Genomic DNA, 25,058 nt, shown 5'->3' with positions numbered 1-25,058 from the left:
CCCATTTTCTATCTTATTATATGATGGGTTTTCTGAGTTTAATGAAACAAGAGGATTCACAGTGCCCCGCCCCTGAATTGAATTCTATATTTAAATAATATGAAATACAGATGTCACCATTTTAAGTAACTATATCTTATTTTCTTGCCAAAGAAAATACTGATCAACTTATAATGTAAGGGTAAATGGACAGAAAATACTATCTTGAAATTTAAAACCGTCCAACATTTCCAATTTTGATAAGATTTATTACAACTCTATAGCCGATATATTATAGTATTACATATATATTATAGATAATACTTTGAGACATCATGCTTATTTCTTCTTTTGCTTTATTTTACTTTAAAAATATTTTAAGGCCGGGTGCGGTGGCTCATGCCTGTAATCCCAGCACTTTGGGATGCTGAGGTGGGTAGATCACCCGAGGTCAGGAGTTTGAAACCAGCCTGGACAACATGGTGAAACCTTGTCTCTACTAAAAATGCAAAAATTAGCTGGGCATGGTGGTGGGTGCCTGTAATCCTAGCTACTTGGGAGGCTGAGGCAGGAGAATTGCTTCAGTTCAGGAGGCGGAGGTTGCAGTGAGCCGAGATAGCGCCATTACACTCTAGCCTGGGTAACAAGAGTGAAACTCTGTCTCAAAAAAAAAAAAAACAACTTTAAAAAAAATCTTGATTCTAACATGATAAAGAAACATTCTCAATTGGGAAATAGATAAAAAGAAGCAAAATGTTGCAAGAACTATATTCTAAAGGGATTGACAGAAAGATAAAGACTATCAAAATTCCATGGGATAAAAATCCTTCAGCCTTAAAGTTATAAACATTTCAACAAAACATTAATCTTTATGGAGATAGCTACACATTCTATTGAATATGCTATTCCTCTATATACTAAAACAAAGAAAAGAAAAAACATGAACAACGTAGAGTATATTTTTTCAAACATTACCACATAGAAGAGAAAGTACAAAAAGCTGGTCTGAGCTTCTTTTCTTTCATAGTCTAGAACCCTGCAACTCATTATAAGAGTGAAGTTTTAGACTGTTATTATTAGTTTACAATTTAAATAGCAACTGAAAATTACAAGTGTCTTTTTCTGCTTACATCAATAATGTTTAATGAGAAAATCTCAAACATTATAGAAAAACATAATATAGAACATGAAGTCCCTTATAATCTCACTCCAAAGATAACCCCTATATTACAGAAGGAGCAGGATTGAAAAAAAGAAAGATAGCTCCTATAAAAAAACACTAGCAGCACCTATCCATCCTCTTCTCACACCCACCTACCTCTTACCTTGAACACAAGAGTATGGAAGACAGGGATCTCCAGATGGACATCCTTTTCGGTTTACTTCACAGAGCTCATTGGCAGGGCAAGGATTTGGGTTACAGGGATGAGTTACTTCTTCTACAATGTTACCTAAAGTACTTGGCCCTGAAAAAACCAAAACAGATTAGTTTAACCAACCTGAAAGAGTAAGAGAGAATTGTAAATTATCTGAATTAATTATGGCTGGAATAAATGAAGAGCTCATGAGCATAAAGGCCTGATTCTACCAAGCTATTAAAACACCGAGATTCTTTCATTTGTGAAATGATAAATTTAGCATAAACATACATTCATTCATTTTTTTTTTAATTTATTAGGATCTACAATATTCCAGGCAAGGTTCTAGGTGCTGGAGATACAGTGATGAACAAAATAGACAAGTCTCTAACACAGAGTTTACATCTAGTAGAGAAACAGACAATAAATATACTATGTATGAGCCAGGCACAGTGGCTCACGCCTGTAATCCCAGCACTTTGGGGGCTGAGGCGGGCGGATAACCGGAGGCCAGGAGTTTGAGACCAGCCTGGCCAACATGGTGAAACCCCATCTCTACTAAAATATAAAAAGTAGCTGGGCATGGTAGCGGATGCCTGTAATCCTAGCTACTCAGGAGGCTGAGGCAGGAGAATTGCTTGAACCCGGGAGGCAGACGTTGCAGTGGGCCGAGATCACATCACTGCACTCCGCTTGGGAGACAGAATGGGACTCTCTTAAAAAAAAAAATCCAAAAAAACAAAACAAAACAAAAAACCCAAATTCAGCTGGGCGTGGTGGCATGTGCCAGCTAGTTGGGAGGCTAAGGGAGGAGAGTGGCCTGAACCCAGGAAGCAGAGTCTGCAATGAGCTGAGATTGTTCTAATGCACAACAGCCTGGGCAACAGAGTCAGACTCCATCTCAAAAAAAAAAAAAAAAAATATATATATATATACACACACACACATACATATATATGCTAGGTATGTATATGTGTATATATAAACAAACAATTAAATCAGAAAATTATAAGTAATAAGTAGTGTCAGGGGATAGAAAGTGATAGGTATATTTTGGATAGGGTAGTCAAATAAGGTGTCTAAGAGGGATAATTTAGCGTGTTTTATCATAAATGAGAATTTATTATGGTAATATGTATGGACTCCAAACCATGATTATATTTAACTTTAGAAATCATGGCCAAGGAAGAGTCTCACTTGATATAAATTATGTATATTTAAACAGATATTTAATTTTCCTCCCATTGATATAGTTTCCTTCTACACAAATATTTTCCTGCTGTAATAGAATCTAGAATTATAAATAAGTGTTGCTTACTTGATTTTAGGCCAGACTCATACTCTATGACTAACAGAGGTATAAGGCCCCTTGGAGTTCATCTCATTTTGCCTAATTATTTCATAAATAGGGAAGCTGAGGCTCAAAGAAGTGATCTGCTCAAAGTCACAAAGGTCTAAATTCCAGTGTAAGGCTCTCTTTTTTGCTATATTGGTCACAAAGTTTAAGGGACACACTTTGTTGGTCTTGAGAAAATATGGCAAATACTACCAGCTACGAATCTAGCACATACTTTTCTCTCCCCAATTACTAAAAGATCTCCAATTTTACTTAGGGCGGCAATGGGCCCACAGCTAAAAAAATAATCTTTCTCAGTTTTCCTTACAAGTAGGGGTAGGCAGTGTGACTAGGGAGAAGTTGTTTGCTCTCTCCCTTTCTTTTTACCATCTGGAACTAGAATATGGTGGCCAGAACTCCAGTAGCCATGTTATGATGACAAAGTATATGAAGTAATCTTGATGATGGAAGCTAAATGCTAAGGATGGTGGAGAAGGATAAAAGGAGCCTGGATTCCTGATGATGAAGCCCTAGACTATTTGTTTCTGGGCTTTCTTTTACTTCTATTTGTTCTGCTTTTTGTTAATCCTATCTAATACAGGAAAACAAAGCAAGTAGGAGCTGACTTCACTGTCTGCCTCTGCAGCCAGCTCATGGCACAGATGCCCCCTGGTGGCAGCCTGAACACCTCCCTTATCTTAACTACTGAGTGTGTAGGAGTTCTACTTGTCATCCCCTGGTTTCCACCATGTATTTGTCTCACTGCCAAGAAGCTGAGCTCCAGCTCCCGGATCCCTCAATGAGATAGCAACACGCTCTTCTAGCTCTTGGCAGGAGTACTTGGCAGAGAAAAACTGAAGCAGTGAGAAAAGTTCCATTTTTACATATTAAGCTAAACTATCTTTTTTTTTTTTTTCTCTAGACGGAGTCTTGCTCTGTTGCCCAGGCTGGAGTGCAGTGGCGCGATCTCTGCTCACTGCAAGCTCTGCCTCCTGGGTTCACGACATTCTCCTGCCTCAGCCTCCCGAGTAGCTGGGACTACAGGTGCCCACCACCATGCCCGGCTAATTTTTTTTGCATTTTTAGTAGAGACGGCGTTTCACCGTGTTAGCCAGGATGGTCTCGATCTTCTGACCTCGTGATCCGCCTGCCTCGGCCTCCCAAAGTGCTGGGATTACAGGCTTGAGCCACCGTGCCTGGCCTAGACTATCGTTTTTTATACCCTGTTGGGTGAGTAAGTCCAAGCCAATTCCTGGCTCTCATCCACTGATACTCTGATAACAAAAAGCTGATAGTCTCTGGGGGGAAATTCCACTTTCTAGTCATTATTATGGTGAGAAGTCAGCATGATATGGAGGTGGTTATCTGAGAATGCTGGCCCTCTGAGTCACTGCTTAGAATTCCTGACTGACAACAGTTCATACTTCCTCAGACTGATAGAATCACTTCTGCTTACATGTTTTAAGACAACAATTCTTTCCTGGGCCAAAAAGGCCAAGCAAACAAGAGTCTGTGATTGAGATGGTATCACTGAACCCCATGTCCTCAACAGATAAATGCTCATCCAAAACAAATAGTAAAACAAATAGTTGGAAGAGAGAAGTATTTGAAATCTAAAAACACACATACAAAAAAGTACTTACTGAGGTATGTATCCAAAGGTATACAATTCTTCAGATCATCTGTAGGTGACAGAAGCTCACAAATACTTTCAGCTGTGTGGTCTTCAGGGAATTTGTTCTGATCTCCACATTTTTTAAGAATCTCCACACAATCTGATCTTGAAAAAAAATGCACATAAATTTAGAGCTTGAGGAACCTCCTCATGTTGTCTAGTTAGCATCACTTTTTTCTGAAGCTTTCCAGAAAGTGAGTTGTCATAACTTAACATGTTTCATAATTGGTTAAGTATGGCAAAAGAGAACAGGAGTCACAGTAGAGCTCAGGTTGAATAATAAATTCAAAGCATCCCTAACTTTCTGTTGTCTGAGACCAAAGCCCTTACTCAAATTGTGTACTTCTTCGTACTGTTACTACAAGCAATGTGGCTTTTCAATATCTTTGAAAGGAAATTAAACGAAGCTAGTCTGATTTACTCCCTGCAAAAATCATATATCCTCACTTCTAGGACCTTATGCTTGCTTGTTTGCTTGCTTGCCTCTTTTCTCCTTCCTTTCCTTATCTAAGTCTCTTTTTAGTTATCAACATTAGCATCTGGCCTATAACAACTGGAAAGCCCACTTACTTTAAAATGTTCTTAGTCTTCAATAGGGATTTGACTCCTACAAGTTTTCTGTGCTAAGATTCTACATATTGCCCTCTTGTTGCCTCTTGCTTGTCATCTAATTGTTATACCTCAGTATTTCCCCATCAGGTTATCCCCAAGCCAAGTCAGAGAATAGACTGGACTCTGTTTAAGGTTGAAATTGTTGAGGTACCCAGCAGCACTGAGCCACACACCAACAGCTGAGGGACTGGATATTAATTTGGTTTTGGAAAACTTTTGGAAAAAAAGATGTGTGAGGAACCATGGGCAGATTACTATGTGTTAAATGCTTTTGGTTTCACCCACTATAGCAGCTCCCATCTTTACTTGATCCTAGATTTCCTAAGCAAAATAAGCTCCTTAAGAAGAGCAAAGTTGGCTGGGCGCAGTGGCTCACGCCTGTAATCCCAGCACTTAGGGAGGCCGAGGCGGGTGGATCACGAGGTCAAGAGATCGAGACCATCCTGGCCAGCATGGTAAAACCCCATCTCTACTAAGAATACAAACATTAGCTGGGCGTGTAAGACCCAGCTACTTGGGAGGCTGAGGCAGGAGAATTGCTTGAACCTGGGAGGTGGGGGTTGCAGTGAGCTGAGATCATGCCACTGCACTCCAGCCTAGAGACAGAGTAAGACTCCATCTCAAAAAAAAAAAAAAAAAAAAAAAAAAAAAAAAGAGCAAAGTCTAACAGAATATAAGACAAGTACACAAATTAACATATAAAAATAGAATTGTGCATTAGAGGCATTTAATAAATGTTTCATGAACCAAGTTCCATAAGAGAAGTACAAATAAAGGTCTATAGGAATCTGTAGTAAGGATAAATTATTTTCAGCTGGAGAAATCTGGGAAGATTCTATGGGAATGTCTGGTATTTCAGAGGAGACAAGGACAGCCAGCAGGTGGTGATGAGGGGAGCAGTATTTCAACTAGAGGAGGAAAAAGTAGGAAAGCATTTGACTTATGGGGGTGACAGGCAAAGGAAGTGGAGAGAGAGAAAATTCTATGGAGAGGCTCTGGCGAGAGATCATGGAGGGTCTGAACTAAAGCTGGAGAATCATTAGGATGAAAGAAACTTACTTGCAAATAATACTTCCCCGGGATTTACTATGACAAGGTTTAATCTGCAGTGAACAAGCTATTGCTTTCCACATCTCTGGCTGGCACTTTTTAATATCGAGAACAGGTATATTGATAAATGGCATCTTGATGCTTCCTTTCTCCCACAACTTCATATCATTCATGGCTCCTTGATCTGACTGTGCATTACAACTCCTGAAAAGTTCCGTTGGCCTAAAGAGAAAAAAGTCCAGAAAGAATCAAGAGGCAATTATTTTCTAGAGAGAAGCAATGAGTAAAATCCTACTCATTTAAGCATCATAAAAATCTGGTGTTTTTAAGAAAGCACATACAACCCATGAAGGGATAGCTTCGACTGTATGAAGATTAAGTGTAGACACTAGCATTAAACTCTGATTGCATGTTTTCTTTTTAACAGATTCTTGTGAGGCAGTTTAAAACTTCACAATGCTCCAAAGAGGACTATTATCCCCAGACTGTCCCATTTCATTTCATAAAATAAATATTATGAGGCCAACTTTTTAAAATGGTGACATAATTTACAAAAACTAAAAGCACTGATTTTATGGGTACAGCTTGATGTGCTTTGACAAATGTGTACATCCATAAGCACATCTAAATCAATTAAGGAACACATCCAACATTTCAGCCAGTTCCCTTGTGCCACTGTTGACTTAATGCCTCCCTGCTGACTGTAACTTAGAGGCCATAACTATTTATACTTATATCACCATACATTAATTTTGCCTGTTCTAGGCTGGGTACAGTGGCTCACACCTGCAATCCTAGCACTTTGTGAGGCCAAGGCAGGAAGATAGGTTGAGCTCAGGAGTTTGAGATCAGTCTGGGCAACACAGCAAGATTTCATCTCTACTTTAAAAAAAAAAAAAATTAGCTGGTGTGATGGCATGCCTCTAGTTCCAGCTACTCAGGAGGCTGAGGCAGGAGAGCCCAGGAATTCGAGGCCAGCCTGGGCAATATGGCAATACCCCATCTTGAAAAGAGTTTAAGCAAATTTTAAAGTAGTTATCAAGTTATTTAAAATTATAACAAACCCATTACATGTTAATATAAGTATTATTTTTATGAAAAATAACTCTTTTCCAAAGTAAACATTAGCGAGAAGAATAGGACTGTTTTACAGTTTTGCAAATCTCTGTAATGTCTGGCTTAATAGAACTCAGGTGGATTTTCATACCTGCTTCTGCATTCAATCTGTTGCTGTATTACATGTTGTATAGCCACTGGAAATTTGTTTGTTGTTGTTGTTTTTGAGACAGGTTCTCACTTTGTCACCCAGGCTGGAGTGCAGTGGCATGATCACAGCTCACTGCAGCCTTGACCTCCTGGGCTTAGATGATCCTCCCACCTCAGTCTCCCAAGTAGCTGGGACTACAGGCACCCACCACCACACCTGGTTAATTTTTGTATTTTCTTTATTGCCATGTTGCCTAGGCTGGTCTCAAACTCCTGGGCCCAAGCGATCTGCTCACCTTGGCCTCTCAGAGTGCTGGGATTATAGGTGTGAGCCACCGTGCCTGGCCTAGAACATTTTTATCACTCTATAAAGTACCCTTGTGCCCCCCTCTAGTCAATCCCTGATTCCAGCAGAGGAAAGGATATTCTGATCTTTATTACCATAGATTACATTTGCCTATTCTTGGATCTCATGTGTCAAGAATGTATTTTGTGTTGGGCTTTTTTTCTCAACATAAGATTCATCCATTGCTATCCCATTGTTTGGATGCACCACAATGTTATATTCTTTCATTCTCCTGATAGATGTTTTGGGTCCTCTCCCCCATTTTTCGGGCTATTATGAATAAGGGTACCAGACAGGTCTTTATTTGGACATATGTTTTCATGTCTCTGGGGTAAATGCTTCAGGATAAAATTGTTAGGTCATAGATCTAACTTTTGAAGAAACTGAACAAAAGCTCCAAAGTCCTTAAACTATCTTCTATTCCCAGTAGTAACATACTATAAGAATTCCACTTGCTTCAATATGCTTCATATGCTTACCAGTCTTTTAATTTCAGGCATTCTTGTGAGGGTGAGGAGGCACTGAATTGCTATTTTAATTTGCATTTTGCCATGACTAATAATAATGAACCCTTTAATGTACTAGATGGCTATTTCCTTTAAACTTTTTTTAATGGACAAAAATTATATATGTATTGTGTGCAACATAATATATATAAATACGACACATGTGGAATGGCTAAATTAAGCTAATTAAAATATGCATTACCTCACATACTTATCTCTTTTTTTGTGGTGAGAATATTTAACATCTACTGTCTTGGCACCTTTCAAGTATACAACTCACTGCTAACTATAGTTACCATGTTGTATAATAGATCTCTTGAACTTATTCCTTTTGTCTAAATAAAATTTTGTGTCCTTTGACTAACATTTTCCCAATCCTCTCCCCTCCCTCTTCCCTCTTCCCTCTCCTCCTCCTGCACCACCCTCTCCAGCCACCCTCTGGTAACCACTATTCTATTCTCTGCTTCCATGAGTTTGATTTTTTTAGATTCCACATATAAGTGAGATCGTGCAGTATTTGTCTTTCTGCATCTGGCTTATTTTATTTAATGTCCTCCAGGTTCATTCATATTGTTGCAAAAGACAGGATTTCTTTATAAAGGCTGAATAGGATTCCACACTGTATATATACCACATATTCTTTATCCATTCATTCATTGATGAATACAGGTTTATTTCATATCTTGGCTATTGTAAATAATGTTGCAGTGAATGTGGGAGTGAAATATCTATTCAATACGCTGATTTCCTTTCCTTTAGATATGTACCTAGTAGTGGAATTGCTGGATCATATGGTACCTTCTATCTTTAATTTTTTGAGGACCCTCCATACCATTTCCCACAATGGCTGTACTAACTCACATTTCCATCAACAGTGTCCAAGACTTCCCTTTTCTCCATATCCTTGCTAACAACTGTTATCTTCCATCTTTTTGATAATAGCCATTTTAACACGTGTGAAGGGATAGCTCATTGTGGTTTTAATTTGTATTTCCCTGATAATTAGTGATGTTGAACATCTTTTCATATACTTGATTAAATGGCCATTTTGATGTCCTTCTTTGGTAAAGGGTCTGTGAAAGTTTTTTGCACAATTTTTTCTTTTTTTTTTTTTTTTTTTGAGATGGAGTCTTGCTCTGTCACCCAGGCTGGAGTGCAGTGGCATGATCTTGGCTCACTGCAACTTTCATCTCCTGGGTTCAAGCGATTCTCCTGTCTCAGCCTCCCATGCAGCTGGGACTACTGTTGCCTGCCACCACGCCAAGCTATTTTTAAAAAATATTTTTAGTAGAGACGGGGTTTCACCATGTTGGCCAGGCTGGCCTTGAACCCCTGACCTCAAGTGGTCCACCTGCCTCAGCCTCCCAGAGTTGGGATTACAGGCGTGAGCCACTGCGCTTGGCCTTTTTTTGCACAATTTTAAAATTGAGTTGTTTTACTTTTTATATGAGGTTGTAGGAGTTACTTATATATTCTGGATACAAGTTCTTTGACAAATATGTGTGTGTGTGTGCGTGTGTGTGTGTATGCACACACCTGTGCATGATATGTTGAACATTCCCTCTCAAGTCTATGACTTGCCCCTTCAAGTTTTAAATGTTGTCTTTTGGCAAACAAAAGATTTTACTGTTGAAGTCTAATTCATTTTTTTCTTCTAAAATTGTATATTTTGTGTCCTGTCTACAAAATGTTTGCCCGCACCAAGTTTGTGAAGATGTTCTTCTATGAGCTTTATATTTTTAGTTTTTATGTTTAGTTCTATGATCTGGAAGCAATTTTTGTGTAGGGTGTGAAACACACGTTGAGCTTCTTTTTTTTCCCCCTCCATAAAGATATTCAATTATGCTAGTATTATTTGTTGAAAAGATGTTTCTATTTTTTTATTTTATGTTATTTTTTCTTTTTTTGAGACAGAGATTTTGCTCTGTTGCCCAGGTGGAGTGCAGTGGCACAATCTCGACTCACTGCAACCTCCATCTCCTGGATGCAAGCGATTCTCCTGCCTCAGCCTCCCGAGTAGCTGGGATTACAGGCACCCGACACCACACCCAGCTAGTTTTTGTATTTTTAGTAGAGATGAGGTTTCACCATGTTGGCCAGGCTGGTCTTGAACTCTTGGCCTCAGGTGATCCACCCACCTCTGCTTCCCAAAGTGTCATTACAGGTGTGAGCCACCATACCCAGCCTTTTTTTTTTTTTTTTTTTGAGACAGGGTCTCACTCCGTCACCCAGGTTGGAGTGCAGTGGCATGACCTTGGCTCAGTGCAACCTCCACCTCCCAGGCTCAAGCCATCCTCCCACCTCAGCCTCCTGAGCATCTGGGACTACAGGTGCGCACCACCACACCTGGCTAATTTTTTTTTTTTTTTTTAAGACAGAGTTTAGTTCTTGTTGCCCAGACTGGAGTGCAATGATGTTATTTCAGCTCACTGCAATCTCTGCCTCCCAGGTTCAAGCGATTCTCCTGCCTCAGCCTCCCAAGTAGCCGGGATTACAGGGGCCTGCCACCATGCCTAGCTAATTTTTTTTTTTTTTTTTTGTATTTTTAGTAAAGACGGGGTTTCACCATGTTGGCCAGGCTGGTCTCGAACTCCTGACCTCAGGTGATCCACCTGCCTCGGCCTCCCAAAGTGCTAGGATTACAGGCGTGAGCCACTGTGCCCAGCCAATATTTTGTATTTTTGATTGAGATGGTGTTTCACCTTGTTGCCCAGGCTGGTCTCGAACTCCTGAGTTCAGGCATTCCAACTGCCTCAGCTTCCCAAACTGCTGGGATTATAGGTGTGAACCACCATGCCTGGTTGAAAAGATGTTTATTTTTGTATTGAATTGCCTTGCTGCTCTTGTTGAAAATAGTTTACTATACTTGAATTGAATTTCCTAATCTTTTATTGAGGATTTTGGCATCTCTGAGTGACACAAGACTATAGTTATCTTGTTTTTAATGTCCATGTCAGTTTTGGTATCAAGGTAACGCTAGCCTCATAAGAGGAGTTGGGATATGTTATCTGTTTCCTGAAAAATTATTGCATAATTTTTTCCTTATGTGTTTGGTAAGCATTACCAGTAACACCAGAAGTTTTCTTTGTGTGAAGATTTATAATTACAAATTCAATTTCTCTAACAGTTATAAGAATAGTCCTAATTTGTATTTCTTCTTGTGTTAGTTTTGGTTTTTAAGGAATGCATCCATTTCATCTAAATTGTAGGATTTACTAGCATAAAGTTGTTCATAGTATTCCTTTTTTGAGAGGGTCTCACTCTGTTGCCTAGGCTGAAGTGTGATGGTGTGATCTTGGCTTACTGCAACCTCCGCCCCCCGGGTTCAAGCATTTCCTTTGTGATTTCTTCTTTGTAGCACAGATTATTTAGAAGCATATGTTTAATTACCAAATATTTGGGAAGATTTCAATATAGTTTATTTTTATTGATTTCCAATTTGATTCTGTTGTGTTCAGAAAATACACTTTTTATGATTTTCATCTTCTGACAGTGGTTGAGACTTGCTTTTTAACCCAGCATATGTTGTTCAAATCCTCTATATCCTTACTGATTTTTTTCCATTTGTTCTATTAGTGAGGGAGAGGTGTTAACATTTCTGAATATGATTGAATATTTCTCTCTCTTTAGGGTTTACTTCTGTTTTTAAGTATTTTGAGTATATGTACCTATCTGACATTCGGTGCATATATATTTATGTTAATTGTATCTTCATGATAAATTGAACTTTTATCATTATAAGGTGATACTCTTTATCTCCAATACTATTCTTTGTCTTTCCAACAACCTCTGCCTTTCAACTGATGTTTTTAGTTCATTTACATTTATGTAATTATTGATACAGTTGGGTTTAAGTCTCTATCATTTTGCTGTGGTTTTCAATTTGTCTCCTTTTTCTTTCTGTCTTCTTTTGGATGGATCAAGTATTATTTTAGTGTTCCATTTCATATTTCCTATTAGCTTCTAAGCTATACCTCTTTGCGTTGTGTTTTAAATTAGTGGTTGCTCTACGCATAATATATGTCCATTATTTATTATAGTTTTCCTTGAATTAATACTATATAATGTCGCAAATAATGTAAGAAACTTATAACGGTATAATTATTTACCTCTCTCATCCTTTTTGCTACTGTCATATATCATATATTTTACTTCTATGTATAAATTCCACAATACAGTGTTATTATTTTTGCTTTAACCAATTACTTTTGAAAAATAAAATATAAAAGAAAAAAAGAAAAAGAAAATAAAGAAAAAATATTTTTCATGTTTACCGGCATTTACCAATCCCAGTGCTCTATAGGTCTGAGTTTTCATGTGGTATTTTCCTTCAGACTGAAGAATTTCTTGTAGTGAGAGGCTGCTGGCAGAAAATTCTGAGTTTTTTTTTTTTTTTTGGTTTGTTTTTTGGTAATATCTAGAAATACCTTTATTTTTGAAGAATATTTTCACTAAATGTAAGTTTTTTTTTTTTTTCCTGAGTACTTTAAGGATACTATTTGGGACACTACTTGATGGTCTTTGGTTCTCCACTGTTTCTAAAAGGAAGTCACTTGTCATTTTTATTGTTATTCCACCATATGTAAAGTGTCTTTTTTTCTCCCTTTGGTTGCTTTAACTATTTCTCTTTGCCTCTGGTTTTCAACAGTTTGACTATGATGTGCTAGGTGTGTCTCTCTTTGTATTTATCTGGCTTGGGGTTTACTAACGTTTCCCAAAAAGTGGGTTAATGTATTTGATCATATTTGGAAAACTTTCAGCCAAGGTTTAATCAAATATTTTTCTGCTCCTTTCTTTCCTTTCCTTCTGGGTTACTACCAGAGATGTTATATCACTTATTCTCTCTGTGCTTTGGTTTAGATAATTTCTATTGAGCGATCTCTGAGGTCACTGACCATTTTCTTCTGCTGTATCTATTTTCCATTCCCTACAATAAATTTATTTTAGATATTGCATTTCTCAGTTTCAGAGTTTCCATGTGGCTTTTTTTTAGCACTTCCATATCTCACCTATATCTATCTTTACCTGTAGATCTTTCAACATATCATAATTAGATTCTTATCTGCTAATTCCAATAGTTGGGTCACCAATGGGTATGATTGTTTTTTCTCTTAACTATGGGTCATATTTCCTATTTTTCTCATTTCTAGTAATTTTTGATTGTATAATGGACATTATGCACGATACTTTGTGGGATTTAGGATTTTGTTACCTTCTTTGGAGGAATGCTGTTTTCACACCAGCAGGCAGTTAAATTACTGACAAATACCTCCTTCTGGAGGCAGTTTCAGGTTTTGTTAAGGTTTTTCAGCTTTACCTTTAGCTCTTGGATGTTGTATGTACTCCCAAGGTTTGGCCCTTATGGGGTTTACCAGGCCCTTCTAACTTGGCATGATCTGAATTCTAAATTGTCTGCCCAGCAAATGCTAACTGCTATAATCTATGTTCACCTTCCCCTGGGTTCCTTGTAGTCTCATCCTGCAAAAGTACCATTTAGGAGTCAGCCAAGGACTTAAAGGGAGTCTGTTCATGGATTTTGGGACATTTCTTTTTGTGGTTCCCTCCCTTGTGCGATTTTTTCCCTTTAATATCTAGCCTCTCTGGCAGGACCAAACTCTGGTATCTCACTCCTTAGGCCAAGACTGCTGCTTTTTGCTTGAACTCTACTTCCCATGAAAGGAAACTGAAAGTGCCTATGAGGAAGAAGAGGACAAATGTGGCTTTTGCTCAGTGTGGTTTCTATCTTTCAAGAGATGTTGGCCGCTCGTGGTGGCTCACGCCTGTAATCCTAGCACTTTGGGAGGCCAAGGCGGGCAGATCGCTTGAGGTCAGGGGTTCGAAACCAGCCTGGCCAACATGGTGAAGCCCCATCTCTACTAAAAAAAAAAAAAAAAAAAAAAAAAAAAAAATTAGCTGGGCATGGTGGCAGGTGCATGTAATCCCAGGTACTTGGGAGGCTGAGGCAAGGGAATTAATTACTTGAACCCAGAGGTAGAGGTTGCAGTGAGCCAAGATCACGCCACTGGGTGATCATGCCTGGGAGACAGAGTGAGACTCTGTCTCAAAAAAAAAAAAAAAAAGAAAGATGTAGACCCTCCTGTTTTTGATCAGTCTCCAATACCTTCAAAACAACTGTTCTTTTATATTTCATAATTGGTATTGGTAGGGCTGTTATTCTCATACAAGCTACTCCACCATTACTAGAAACCAGAACAGAACTATGTGCCAAAGTTTAACTATCAAACATTTCAGATGAACTCAATCTCTAAATCAGGTATTTACTGGCTAATACTCTATCACCAGTTTTAAAGCTATCAAAAGATAAGATGTGTGTTAGCTTGAAGTAAACACCATCTGACAAAAATATCTAGAACTTCCTTCTGGCCCAACTGAATGACTCTCTTCCCTTTTGCCCTCTTTATTTCTGGGTTGTAACTTATAAAACCAGCCACCTCTTCTTTAGGAACTCTCTCTCTCTCATTTCTATATGGAGTTCTCTCATTTTGTGCTTCCGGTGCCCTTTTCTGTTTTCTTCGGTTTCTTCAACCATTAACTGTTGATATGCTCCAAGGTTCAGTTCTTGCCCCCTTATTTTTCTAATGATACTTGATACCCCAGGAAAACATCTATTTGAATTGCTTTTGTAAAGAAATATTTTTGTATGAAACAGGGGACTCACAGAGAAGGAACCTCAACCATTCTCAAGGTCCTTTAAAGTAAATTGTTTAAAAGTGAACATTTGGATGACCAAATCGTTCACAATAATTTATTCTACAATGAATTACTTCCACTGGTGGTACAGTAGAAGGGAGAGGGGACTGACGGCAGAAGAGATTCTTTGAATTCCAGAAGCTTGAGGTATCTCTAGATTGGAAGGGACTTTGTAATAGTGTTTCCTTTCCCAGAGGTGACTTACCAGATGGAATATTGCATTTAAAGATGAAATCATAAAGAAATATGACTTTCTTTTAACCCAACAGGAACAAAATCAGAATAAAGTGGTATTTCACTTATTTATAATTAGTGATAAAATATTTCTATTCCATGTATAATAATTTGTCCTACCTGTTGTTAAAATTAGTACAGTAAGTAAGGTTTCTACAGCCCAACTGGCAAGGTTCCCGGACATCTGCTAAACAGGTCAACATGGACACTTCCACTGGATTATATTCACAAAAGTGATCAAACTCCTGCCAACTCTGTGTATTTCCCCAGCTCATGCTGTAAAGTTTAGTGCAGAGTTCCCTGAAACAAGAGCACAAATGCAGAAGCAGACATGAGCCAACCAAGTAAATATTTGATTTGCATAAAACTAAAACTCTATGAACTATATACTTTGGAATATATGTGAGAAAAAAAGTAAAAAAACCAAATGACTATTTCCTAGAAAATAGAGCCAGAAAAAATGATTGCTTTCCATGGAAAACAGGCTTCTTTTATCGTCTACCTTTTCTCTTTTTGTCAAGGTTGCTAGAAATCTCAGTGCCAAATTTAATGTTCAATTACAGTATTTGTGCATCCTTAATTGCTGGCACAATTATTTCCCCCTATATCTTTCTGATTTCTTTTTTACTTTTACTTAAAGCACATGGTTTTGCCTCCACAAAGATATATTCCCTTATATTTATGTTCAGTCACAGAAGGTAAAACTAGGACATGGTTCTCTGATTTGTTTTAAGAAGCATGATGATAGACTTAGGGTACATTAGTTTCTTCTTGAAAAACTATACAAAAGCCATTTATATTCCCTAAAATATTCCAAAGCCTCTATATACTATTGTAATTAATACACGATATTCTTATTTTTAGTACTCAATGATTACAAAGCAACTTAAGTATGTGTATACAGCTAAAACATTTGTACCATTTCTAAAGTGCTCTCACACATGATATTCATTCATTTATGAAATACATGTTTACAATATAATTTTCATATTATTGAAATATATAAAACTGTAAGTAAAAATTCATTCACCTTATATTTTATTTGACTGTCATATTTACCCCTATGATGAAGATATCTTTACTTTTACATTTGTTCATTCACCTCACCAATGTTTATTGAGCGTCTATCTTGTGTGAGGGCCTGTTCAAAGCACTGGAAATACAACGGTGAATAAAACAGACAAGGTCCCTGCTATCAGGGAGGCTTACACATTATGGGAATAAGGAAGCTGCAATCAAGTTACATCAGGTACCTTGATCTGGGAACTTTCCTTTTTCTAGTCCTTAACTTGCTTTCTTTCTTTTTTGTTTTGTTTATGGAGACAGAGTCTCACTCTGTCACCCAGTCTGGAGTGCAGTGGCGTGATCTCGGCTGACTGCAGCCTCTGCCTCCTGGGTTCAAGTGACTCTAGTGCCTCAGCCTCCCAAGTAGCTGGGATTATAGGCATCTGTCACCACACCTGGCTAATTTGTGTGTGTGTGTGTGTGTGTGTGTGTATTTTTAGTAGAGATGGGGTTTTGCCATGTTGACCAGGCTGGTCTGGAACTCTTGACCTCAGGTGATCCACCTGCCTCACCCTGGAATTACAGGCATGAGTCACTGCACCTGGCTAGTCCTTAACTTTCTATAGGTTAGGTATCCCTCATCTGAAATGCTTGGGACCCAAATTTTGGATTTTTTTTTTAAATTTTAGAATACTTGTATATACCTAATGAGATATTTTGGGGCTATGACCCAAGTCTAAACACGACATTAATTTATGTTCATATATACCTTATACACATAGCCTGAAGGTAATTTTATACAATATTTTAAATAATTTTGCACATGATATAAAGTTTTGACTGCATTTTGACTGCGACCCATCACATGAGGTCAGGTGTGGAATTTTCCACTTGTGGTGTCATGTCAGCACTCAAAAAGTTTCAGATTTTGGAGCATTTTGGTTTTCAGATTTTTGGATTAAGGGTGGTCAATCTGTATTTGCCTTGGACAGGTTATTTAACATCTCATTGTTAGTTTCTTAAGTGTAAAAGAAAAATTACATAAATTTCTCCAATTATCTCCTAAGGTTTTATGAAGATGAAATCTGATGAAAATGAAAGCCTTCAGCAAACCATAAAACCCTGTATCAAGTTTAGAGAGAGGGAAAAGCCTTCCTTACTGAAGCTCTTTTGGGACAACACAGCCATTCCAATCTCTAGTGACTCTATGTAGGTATAAACATTTTTGTGGGCATTCAAAGAAATACTCAGCATCCCTCCCATAAATATACTTATTAACTTCTATAAGCAACCCAATTTCCTTAATTACAAGCCTAATTTAATTTCCCTTTAAGCCTTTTTGTTAATTTTCTTTGGATATTTTTCAGGTTTTTCATGTCTTTATTTATTTGGAGACAGAGTCTCGCTCTTTTTCCTGTCTTTAATTAATTAATTAATTTGAGATGGAGTCTCACTGCGTCACCCAGGCTGGAGTGCAGTGGCGCAATCTCAGCTCACTGCAACCTCTGCCTCCCAGGTTCAAGTGATTCTCCTGCCTCAGCCTCTCAAGCAGCTGGAATTACAGACATGTGCCACCACGTCCGCTAATTTTTGTATGTTTTTTAGTAGAGACAGGGTTTCACCATATTGGCCAGGCTAGTCTCAAACTCCTGACCTCAGGTGATCCCCTGCCTCGGTCTCCTGAAGTGTTGGGATTACAGGCACGAGCCACTGCGCCTGACCTTCATGTCTTTAAAAAAATTTGCCAAAGTTTGATTGACAGTTACTAAAGTTTGATGAGCTATTCCAGGCAAAATTTTTTGCTAAAAGTCCATCCAATTTAGAAACCACAGGAAATATTGTTTTACTCCTGGTATTTTATATTCATTTCAGGATATCCTAGTAACATGGGGTCCCTTTTTACCCCAAATATCTCTAATAAAGCACATTTCTATTGTACCTGTGTTCGACCATGATCTTAGTTATCTCCATTTGTTTTTGTCTCTAGACTGCAATTCCTACATCCTATATTTGTATTGTTAATTTTTCATCCCTAAGTGTATCACCCAGATGAATGCCAATATGCTACCACCTAACTCTGGTTATAAGTGTTAACCCAGGTTATCCACCAATATAATAAAAAGTTTGAAGTTTCATAATTTAATAAAGAGAATGTCCCTTAGATGTCAGATCAAAACATCTTCTAAACTGTAAGTTTACTTAATGATCTCTATAAGGATAGAATTCATCTACTGCATCATCCTAAATATTTATTACCCTGACAATGCTAATCCTCCACACCCCAAAATGCTGTGCTAAAAGCACTCAATATACAGAACAATGTTTTGTATATGGTACACAATGCTCAATACACATTTCTTGGATGAAAGAGTATTTTATATTTTCTAAATGCTAAGCCTATACCATGTAAGAATATAACACGTTTGCTAGGCTTAAAATCATTAATTAAAATGCCATTTTCTACTGATTTTAGTAAAGGAAAATGAAATACTAACCTACATGTTGAAGTGTTTGCTTTAGAACAACAATGCAATTTAGCCCCATCAAGGCCCGTAGACGGAGGAGGGTGTACAGTGACTCCAGGGTGAACAGATTGTGAGCTTTCAAGAAAACACTGCCAAAGAGGATCTTGAGGCAAGGGCTGGGTCTTACAACCCTCGATGAGACCATCAACAATCTCCATTTCCGTTTTCTTGGACATCAGAATTCTCTTGCAGGCATTTTGGCAAGCGTGGTCTTCAGCTCTGTCACAGCAATATAAACCTACATTTTCAGAATATAAGTGGCTTAATTAGCTGTTTGTTTTTATTATACTTTCAGTTCTGGGATACATGTGCAGAATGTGCAGATTTGTTACATAGGTATACAGGTGCCATGGTGGTTTGCTGAACCCATCAACCCGTCATCTATGTTAGGTATTTCTCCTAATGCTATCCCTCCCCTAGCCCCCCACTCCCTGACAGGCCCTGGTGTGTGATGTTCCCCTTCCTGTGTCCATGTGGTCTCATAGTTCAACTCCCACTTATGAGTGAGAACATGCAGTATTTGGTTTTCTGTTCTTGTGTTAGTTTGCTGAGAATGATAGTTTCCAGCTTCATCCATGTCCCTGCAAAGGACATGAACTCATCCTTTTTTTATGGCTGCATAGTATTCCATGGTGTGTATGTGCCACATTTTCTTTATTCAGTCTATCACTGATGGGCATTTGGGTTGGTTCTAAGTCTTTGCTACTGTGAATAGTGCTGCAACAAACATAAATGTGCGTGTTTTTTTTTTTTTTTTTTGGTCATGCTCTGCTTAGCACAGAACATGGCAGTATAGTGGAAGCCATTACTACTACTCTTAGTTATATGTCAGTATTTGCAGAATACAGGCCCTACCAAATTCTCTCTCTATTACTTTGCAGTGTAGCAAAAAGGTGAGGAGCTAAAGGTGGACAAGGTATCTATTACCAGAATTCACCACTGTCCCCAGTCATGGAATCTTTAGCACCATCCTTACAAAAATGAAAGGCTATCCTACACCTAAGAAGTTCTCACAGGAGAGGTATTTGACATTCTTAGAAAAGGTATTGTAGATCAAGCTGGAATTATTTCCTGCTAGAAACAATTACCTAAAAGGGATTATGTTCTTGACATGAGAGAAATGATTAATTTTTATAGCAGCAAACACAAACACCATATTGAGAGGTGAAGCCAGCTGGGCTTCTGGGTTGGGTAGGGACTTGGAGAACTTTTCTGTCTAGCTAAAGGTTTGTAAACGCACCAATCAGCGCTCTGTAAAATGGACCAAGCAGCAGGACCTGGCGGGGCCAAATAAGGAAATAAAAGCTGGCCACCTGAGCCAGTAGCAGCAACCTGCTTGGGTCCCCTTCTATGGTGTGGAATCTTTGTTCTTTCGCTCTTCACAATAAATCTTGCTGCTGCTCATTCTTTGGGTCCGCACTACCTTTATGAGCTGTAACACTCACTGCGAAGGTTTGCAGCTTCACTCCTGAAGTCAGTGAGACCACAAACCCACTGGGAGGAACAAGCAACTCTAGATGCCACCTTTCAGAGCTGTAACGCTCACTGCAAAGGTCTGTGGCTTCACTCTTGAAGTCAGCGAGACCAAGAAGCCACCGGAAGGAACCAATTCCGGACACAATATTTCATCACATTCCAGGACCACATAAAGATTTTATGTATCTTATACTAATTAATCTATGTTGTAATGTAAATAATACAGTAGCGACCTCTGACAAGGTATCAGTTTGGCTCTGCCTTTAATTTTCTCAAAGAATCAGAAATGAAAAAACACTTTCAACCATACTACAGAATTCAGAAGGGCTTCTTTGAAGTAGTTTTCTTTGACTTTGGAAGAAATCTGTGCATATCTGTTTGGCGCCTTCTTTTCCAGATTCCTCTGTATTGGCAAAGACGGAGATGGTTGTTCTACCCTTAAAACCTCTTTCGGCTTTTTTATTGAGCTGCCATCTCCTTAGCTCCAGCAGTACCTCTGTATAGACTAAATGTCAGAGAGCACAGATCTGCCTTTAAAACAAATGAAGGTTATTGGGGCAATGCTTCATCCTGTGATTTTGACCACACGGCTACACCACAGGATGTCAAAAGCCATTAGAGTTCTGATTTAGATGGTGGCCAAGCAAGGCACACAGTACTGCCTTTGAGTTACAAAAAACAAGTCTTTCTTTCTTTTTGTCTTTTTTTTTTCCCACCCCCTGAGGCAGGGTCTTGCTTTTTTGCCCTGGCTGGAGTGCAGTGATGCGATGATGGCTCACTGCAACCTTGAACTCCTGGGCTCAAGCAATCCTACAGCTTCAGCCTCCTGAGGAGCTGGGTGTGCCACCACACCCAGCTAATTATTACTATTTTTTTTTGTAGAGCTGGATTCTCGCTTTGTTACCTAGGCTGGTCTCAAACTCTTGGCCTCAAGTGATTCTCCTGCCTCAGCATCACAAAGCACTGAGATTACAGACGTAAGCCACAGAGTCTCTTTCAATATCCCAGTGTAAATCAAAACATTGACATCTTATACATCAGCCTTTGGTCAGTTTGGTCAATCAGTTTTTATAAATCTGATCACCTCTAGGTGAAGAAAATGGATTCCAGGATGTACAAAGCTGAGACTCTGAAGAGCCATATCAGGTGCAGTTTCATCAGGAGGCCCTGATTTTTAAAAGATATCAGGCTGTCTTCTCATTTTTATGACTTTTTAATTACAAAAGTAATAATTGCTCATTGGCAAAAATTCAAACACTATGGAAAATATATAAAGTGAAACAATTAGGTATAAACTAAAAATGTATCACACTATATTTTTAGTTCTGTGATTTACTTTTTTTTGCTTAATACATCTTGGACTTCACTATTTTTTAGAGACAGGGTCTTGCTCTGTCACCCAGGCTGGAGTGCAGTGGCACAGTAATAATTCACCGCAGCCTTGACCTTCTGGGCTCAAGCCATCTTCCTGCCTCTACCTCTCAAGTAGCTAGGACTACAGCTATGTGCCATCATGCCCAGTTAATTTTTTAATTTTTTTGAGACATAGGGTCTCACTATGTTACCCAGGCTACTCTTGAACGCTTGGCCTCAGGCAATCCTCCCAGCTAGGCCTCCCACAGTGCTGAGGTTACAGGTGTGAGCCACTATGCTGGCCAACTCGGGCCAGCCTCCCTCCCTCCCTCCCTTCCTCCCTTCCTTCCTGACGGAGTCTTACTCTGTTGCCCAGGCTGGAGTGCTGTGGTGCAATCTTGGCTCAATGCAACCTCCACCTCCAAGGTTCAATCAATTCTCCTGCCTCAGCCTCCTGAGTAGCTGGGATTATAGGCACGTGCCACCACACCTGGCTGATTTTTGTATTTTTAGTAGAGACAGGGTTTCACCACATTGGTCAGGTTGTGCTCGAACTCCTGACCTCAGGTGATCTGCCCACCTCAGCCTCCCAAAGTGCTGGGATTACAGGCATGAGCCACTGTGCCTGGCCTTTTTGTTTTGTTTTGTTTTAGAAGGGTCTCTCTCTGTCATCCAGACTGGAGTGCAGTGGCGGGATCTTGGCTCACTGCAACCTCAGCCTCGCAGATTCATGCGATTCTCCAGCCTCAGCCTCCCAAGTAGCTGGGATCACAAGTGTGTGAACCTGGCTAATTTTTGCATTTTCTGTAGAGACAGAGTTTCACCATGTTGCCCACGCTGGTTTCAAACTCCTGAGCTCAAAACGATCTGCCTGTCTTGGCCTCCCAAAGTGTTGGGATTACAGGCGTGAGCCACCACACTCAGCCTTGGACTTCTTTCTATGTAAGAAGTCCTTTTTTCGTTGGATGCCAAGTTTTTATTATTCTATAGGTATGCCATAATTTATTTAATCAATTTTAATCAATACTGTATTGATGGATATTTGGGTTGTTTGTAATTTTTCTCTATTATACCAGCATTGTAGTGAACATCATTTATATGCATATATATATATATTTTTGCAAATTTGTATAAGTTTTCTTGTGAGATAAATTGTGAGAAGTGGAACTGCTAGATCAAAAGCTTATGATAATTTGAAATACTCATGGTCATTACCTAACTTCTCTCCAAAAAACCCGTATCAGTGAACTCTCCCACCCTCAGAATTGAGAATTCCTGTTTCCTCATACCCTCTACAGTCTCATCTTTCTTGGCCCCTTTTGGCTGTGATGATATTCTTCAATCCGCCAAATCTAAATACCAAAGGAAGTCTGATATTTCTCAAATGACCCAGACTGCAGATATCTACAAGAACATATCACTTCTTTGTACACTCTTTTACCAAAGATTGAAATGAGAAGAATATGTCCCTTTTACTTACTATCTGTTGGGTTCCTCATTGGATAAGATTGAGTATAATTGTTCACACAATGTATTAATTGTGGACTAATAGAGGCACAATAATTTTCCACTGCTTTGATCTGAGATGGACCAGGAGAAGAGTCTGTTCGAAAAATGGCTTGACAGTATTCTCGGCAGTTTGTGTGATGACCTGCATAACTGCAACAAACCGAGCCCACTATGGAGAAAAAAAGAGAAGGCACTGAAATGAAAACAGCTTTTTCTTAACGTTAAATCATCCTCATAATGATGGAACAATATGTCTTTCTAAATTTGAGAAATAAAACTATGCCACAGAATATGAACACTTAAAATAGGCACTTCTGTATGTTTAATCATGGGGACATTCAAGTGCTCACTAGTATAAGAAAGTCATTATTTATCAACTTACAGTCTGTAGTCCAGTGGTTCTCTACAGGAACAGTACCACACCCCACAAGGAGTTGGACTACAACTGGCATTTAGTACATGGGGGTTAGGGCTGCTAAATGTCTTGTAACGCATAGGACAGTCTCAAACAACAAACACTGTCTCTCAAAATGCCAAGAGTGCCCATGTTGAAAACCAGTGAAGCAGTGTCTTTCTGTGTTAGATTTGTAGAGGTTTATAAACACAAAGCAAAGCAAAACCAAACCAAACCAAAATAAAACAAAACCCCAAATCCCTCACATTTATAAAACAGGGCCAGTAAAAACTAAGTGATGAAAGGATCATTTAATAAATCTGACATTTATATAACTGTGTATCTTGAAACAAAATCCCAAAAGTTCTATACAGTTTGAACATCTATCTGTAAGAGTATGCCTAAATTGAGATAGACTTCATCTCACAATTGATATGACCTGCTTCAACACTGAAAAGAAAACTCATTTGAAATAAATATTACTCTGGATTTATGTATTAAAACAATTAATGGGCTGCCATTGAAGGTATTTTGGGAGACCTAGATGAGTACCTGGGGGTGCAGATGTGGGATCTGTAATGGACAAGAACAAGAACCCCTCACAGGAATCTAAGGGAGTCTGTGGGAGGCTGAAGGGAGAGGTAGAGGTATGGCAGGAAGAGGTTAAGAGAAAGCAGGGGGGTCGGGTGCTATGGCTCACACCTATAATCCCAGGACTTTGGAAGTCCAGGAGTTTGAGGCCAGCCTGGGCAAAATGTTGAAACCCCATCTATACTAAAAATACAAAAATTAGCTGGGCGCGGTGGCATGTGCTTGTGGTCCCAACTACTAGGGAGGTTGAGGTGGAAGGATGGTTTGAGCCCAGGAGGTGGAGGTTGCAGTCAGCCAAGATCTCGCCACCACACTCTAGCCTCAGTAACACAGCCAAACCTTTTCTCAAAAAGAAAAAAGGAGAGAGAGAGAGAGAGAGAGAGAGAGAGAGAGAGAGAGAGAGAGAGAGAAATCAGGGAGGAAATTCTTGATAATTATTAGGGATTGATGTGGAGGAACCAGAATCAGGTTTCCGGTGAATTCCAAAGACCAATGAGTAGGGAGTTCAGGTGACTTCCAGAAATAATGATAATGATAATAAAGTCATAATCGAAGAAACTGAACTTGGACTGAACTGATGTACGACAAGCCTCAGTTTCCCAGACCAGGAAACTATTCCATACCTACTGTACCACCTCTTTTAAACTTGCAACTACTACCAAACTTATTGTGTTTATTGCCAAAGAGTTCATTTTCTTCACAAAGAACACTTTTTTTTTTTTTTTTTTTTTTGAGACAGAGTCTCGCTCTGTCGCCCAGGCTGGAGTGCAGTGGTGTGATCTTGGCTTACTGTAACCTCCACCTCCTGGGTTCAAGTGATTCTCCTGCCTCAGCCTCTCTAGTAGCTGGGATTACAGGCACATGCCACTACACCCAGCTAATTTTTATATTTTTAGTAGAGATGGGTTTTCACCATATTGGCCAGGCTGGTCTCGAACTCCTGACCTCAAGGGATCCACCCATCTCTGCCTCCCAAAGTGCTGGGGTTATAGGCGTGAGCCACAGCGCCTGGCCAAAGAACAATGATTAATGGCCACATTTATCACTATAAACCTCAGTGAGGATACACTGGGGGTGGTGGTGGGGAATAGTGAGGACATGTAAGAATAGGCATACAGGAATAGGACAAGATGCCTATCTTCTTGATTCTTCCAATCGGCTGGCTTTTTCACCAGTGTGGGAGGACATAAGA

The 25,058-nt window shown here is 39.1% G+C and overlaps 1 protein-coding gene across 7 annotated transcripts in view; it reads right to left on the bottom strand.

Annotated features, from left to right (window-relative positions):
• Positions 1-25,058, bottom strand: part of LOC105485759 (reversion inducing cysteine rich protein with kazal motifs) — a 92,524-nt gene that overhangs the window by 21,457 nt on the left and 46,009 nt on the right. For all 7 annotated transcript variants that reach the window (XR_989781.3, XM_011748224.3, XM_011748223.2 and 4 more), the window contains 6 exons: positions 22,853-23,050; positions 18,514-18,781; positions 15,134-15,313; positions 6,020-6,232; positions 4,317-4,453; positions 1,305-1,445 (listed from right to left, as the gene is read on the bottom strand). Coding sequence is in view for 6 of the 7 variants with exons in the window: in XM_011748224.3 (XP_011746526.1) it covers positions 1,305-1,445; positions 4,317-4,453; positions 6,020-6,232; positions 15,134-15,313; positions 18,514-18,781; positions 22,853-23,050 (1,137 nt within the window). In the remaining variant the exon portion in view is untranslated. The remainder of the gene's footprint in view (positions 1-1,304; positions 1,446-4,316; positions 4,454-6,019; positions 6,233-15,133; positions 15,314-18,513; positions 18,782-22,852; positions 23,051-25,058) is intronic.

The sequence above is a fragment of the Macaca nemestrina genome, chromosome 14 (assembly GCF_043159975.1).
Source record: "Macaca nemestrina isolate mMacNem1 chromosome 14, mMacNem.hap1, whole genome shotgun sequence".
In the NCBI taxonomy this organism is placed as follows: domain Eukaryota; kingdom Metazoa; phylum Chordata; class Mammalia; order Primates; family Cercopithecidae; genus Macaca; species Macaca nemestrina.
Note: the sequence above shows the minus strand (reverse complement) of the source record. Positions and strands in the feature narration are given on the sequence as shown.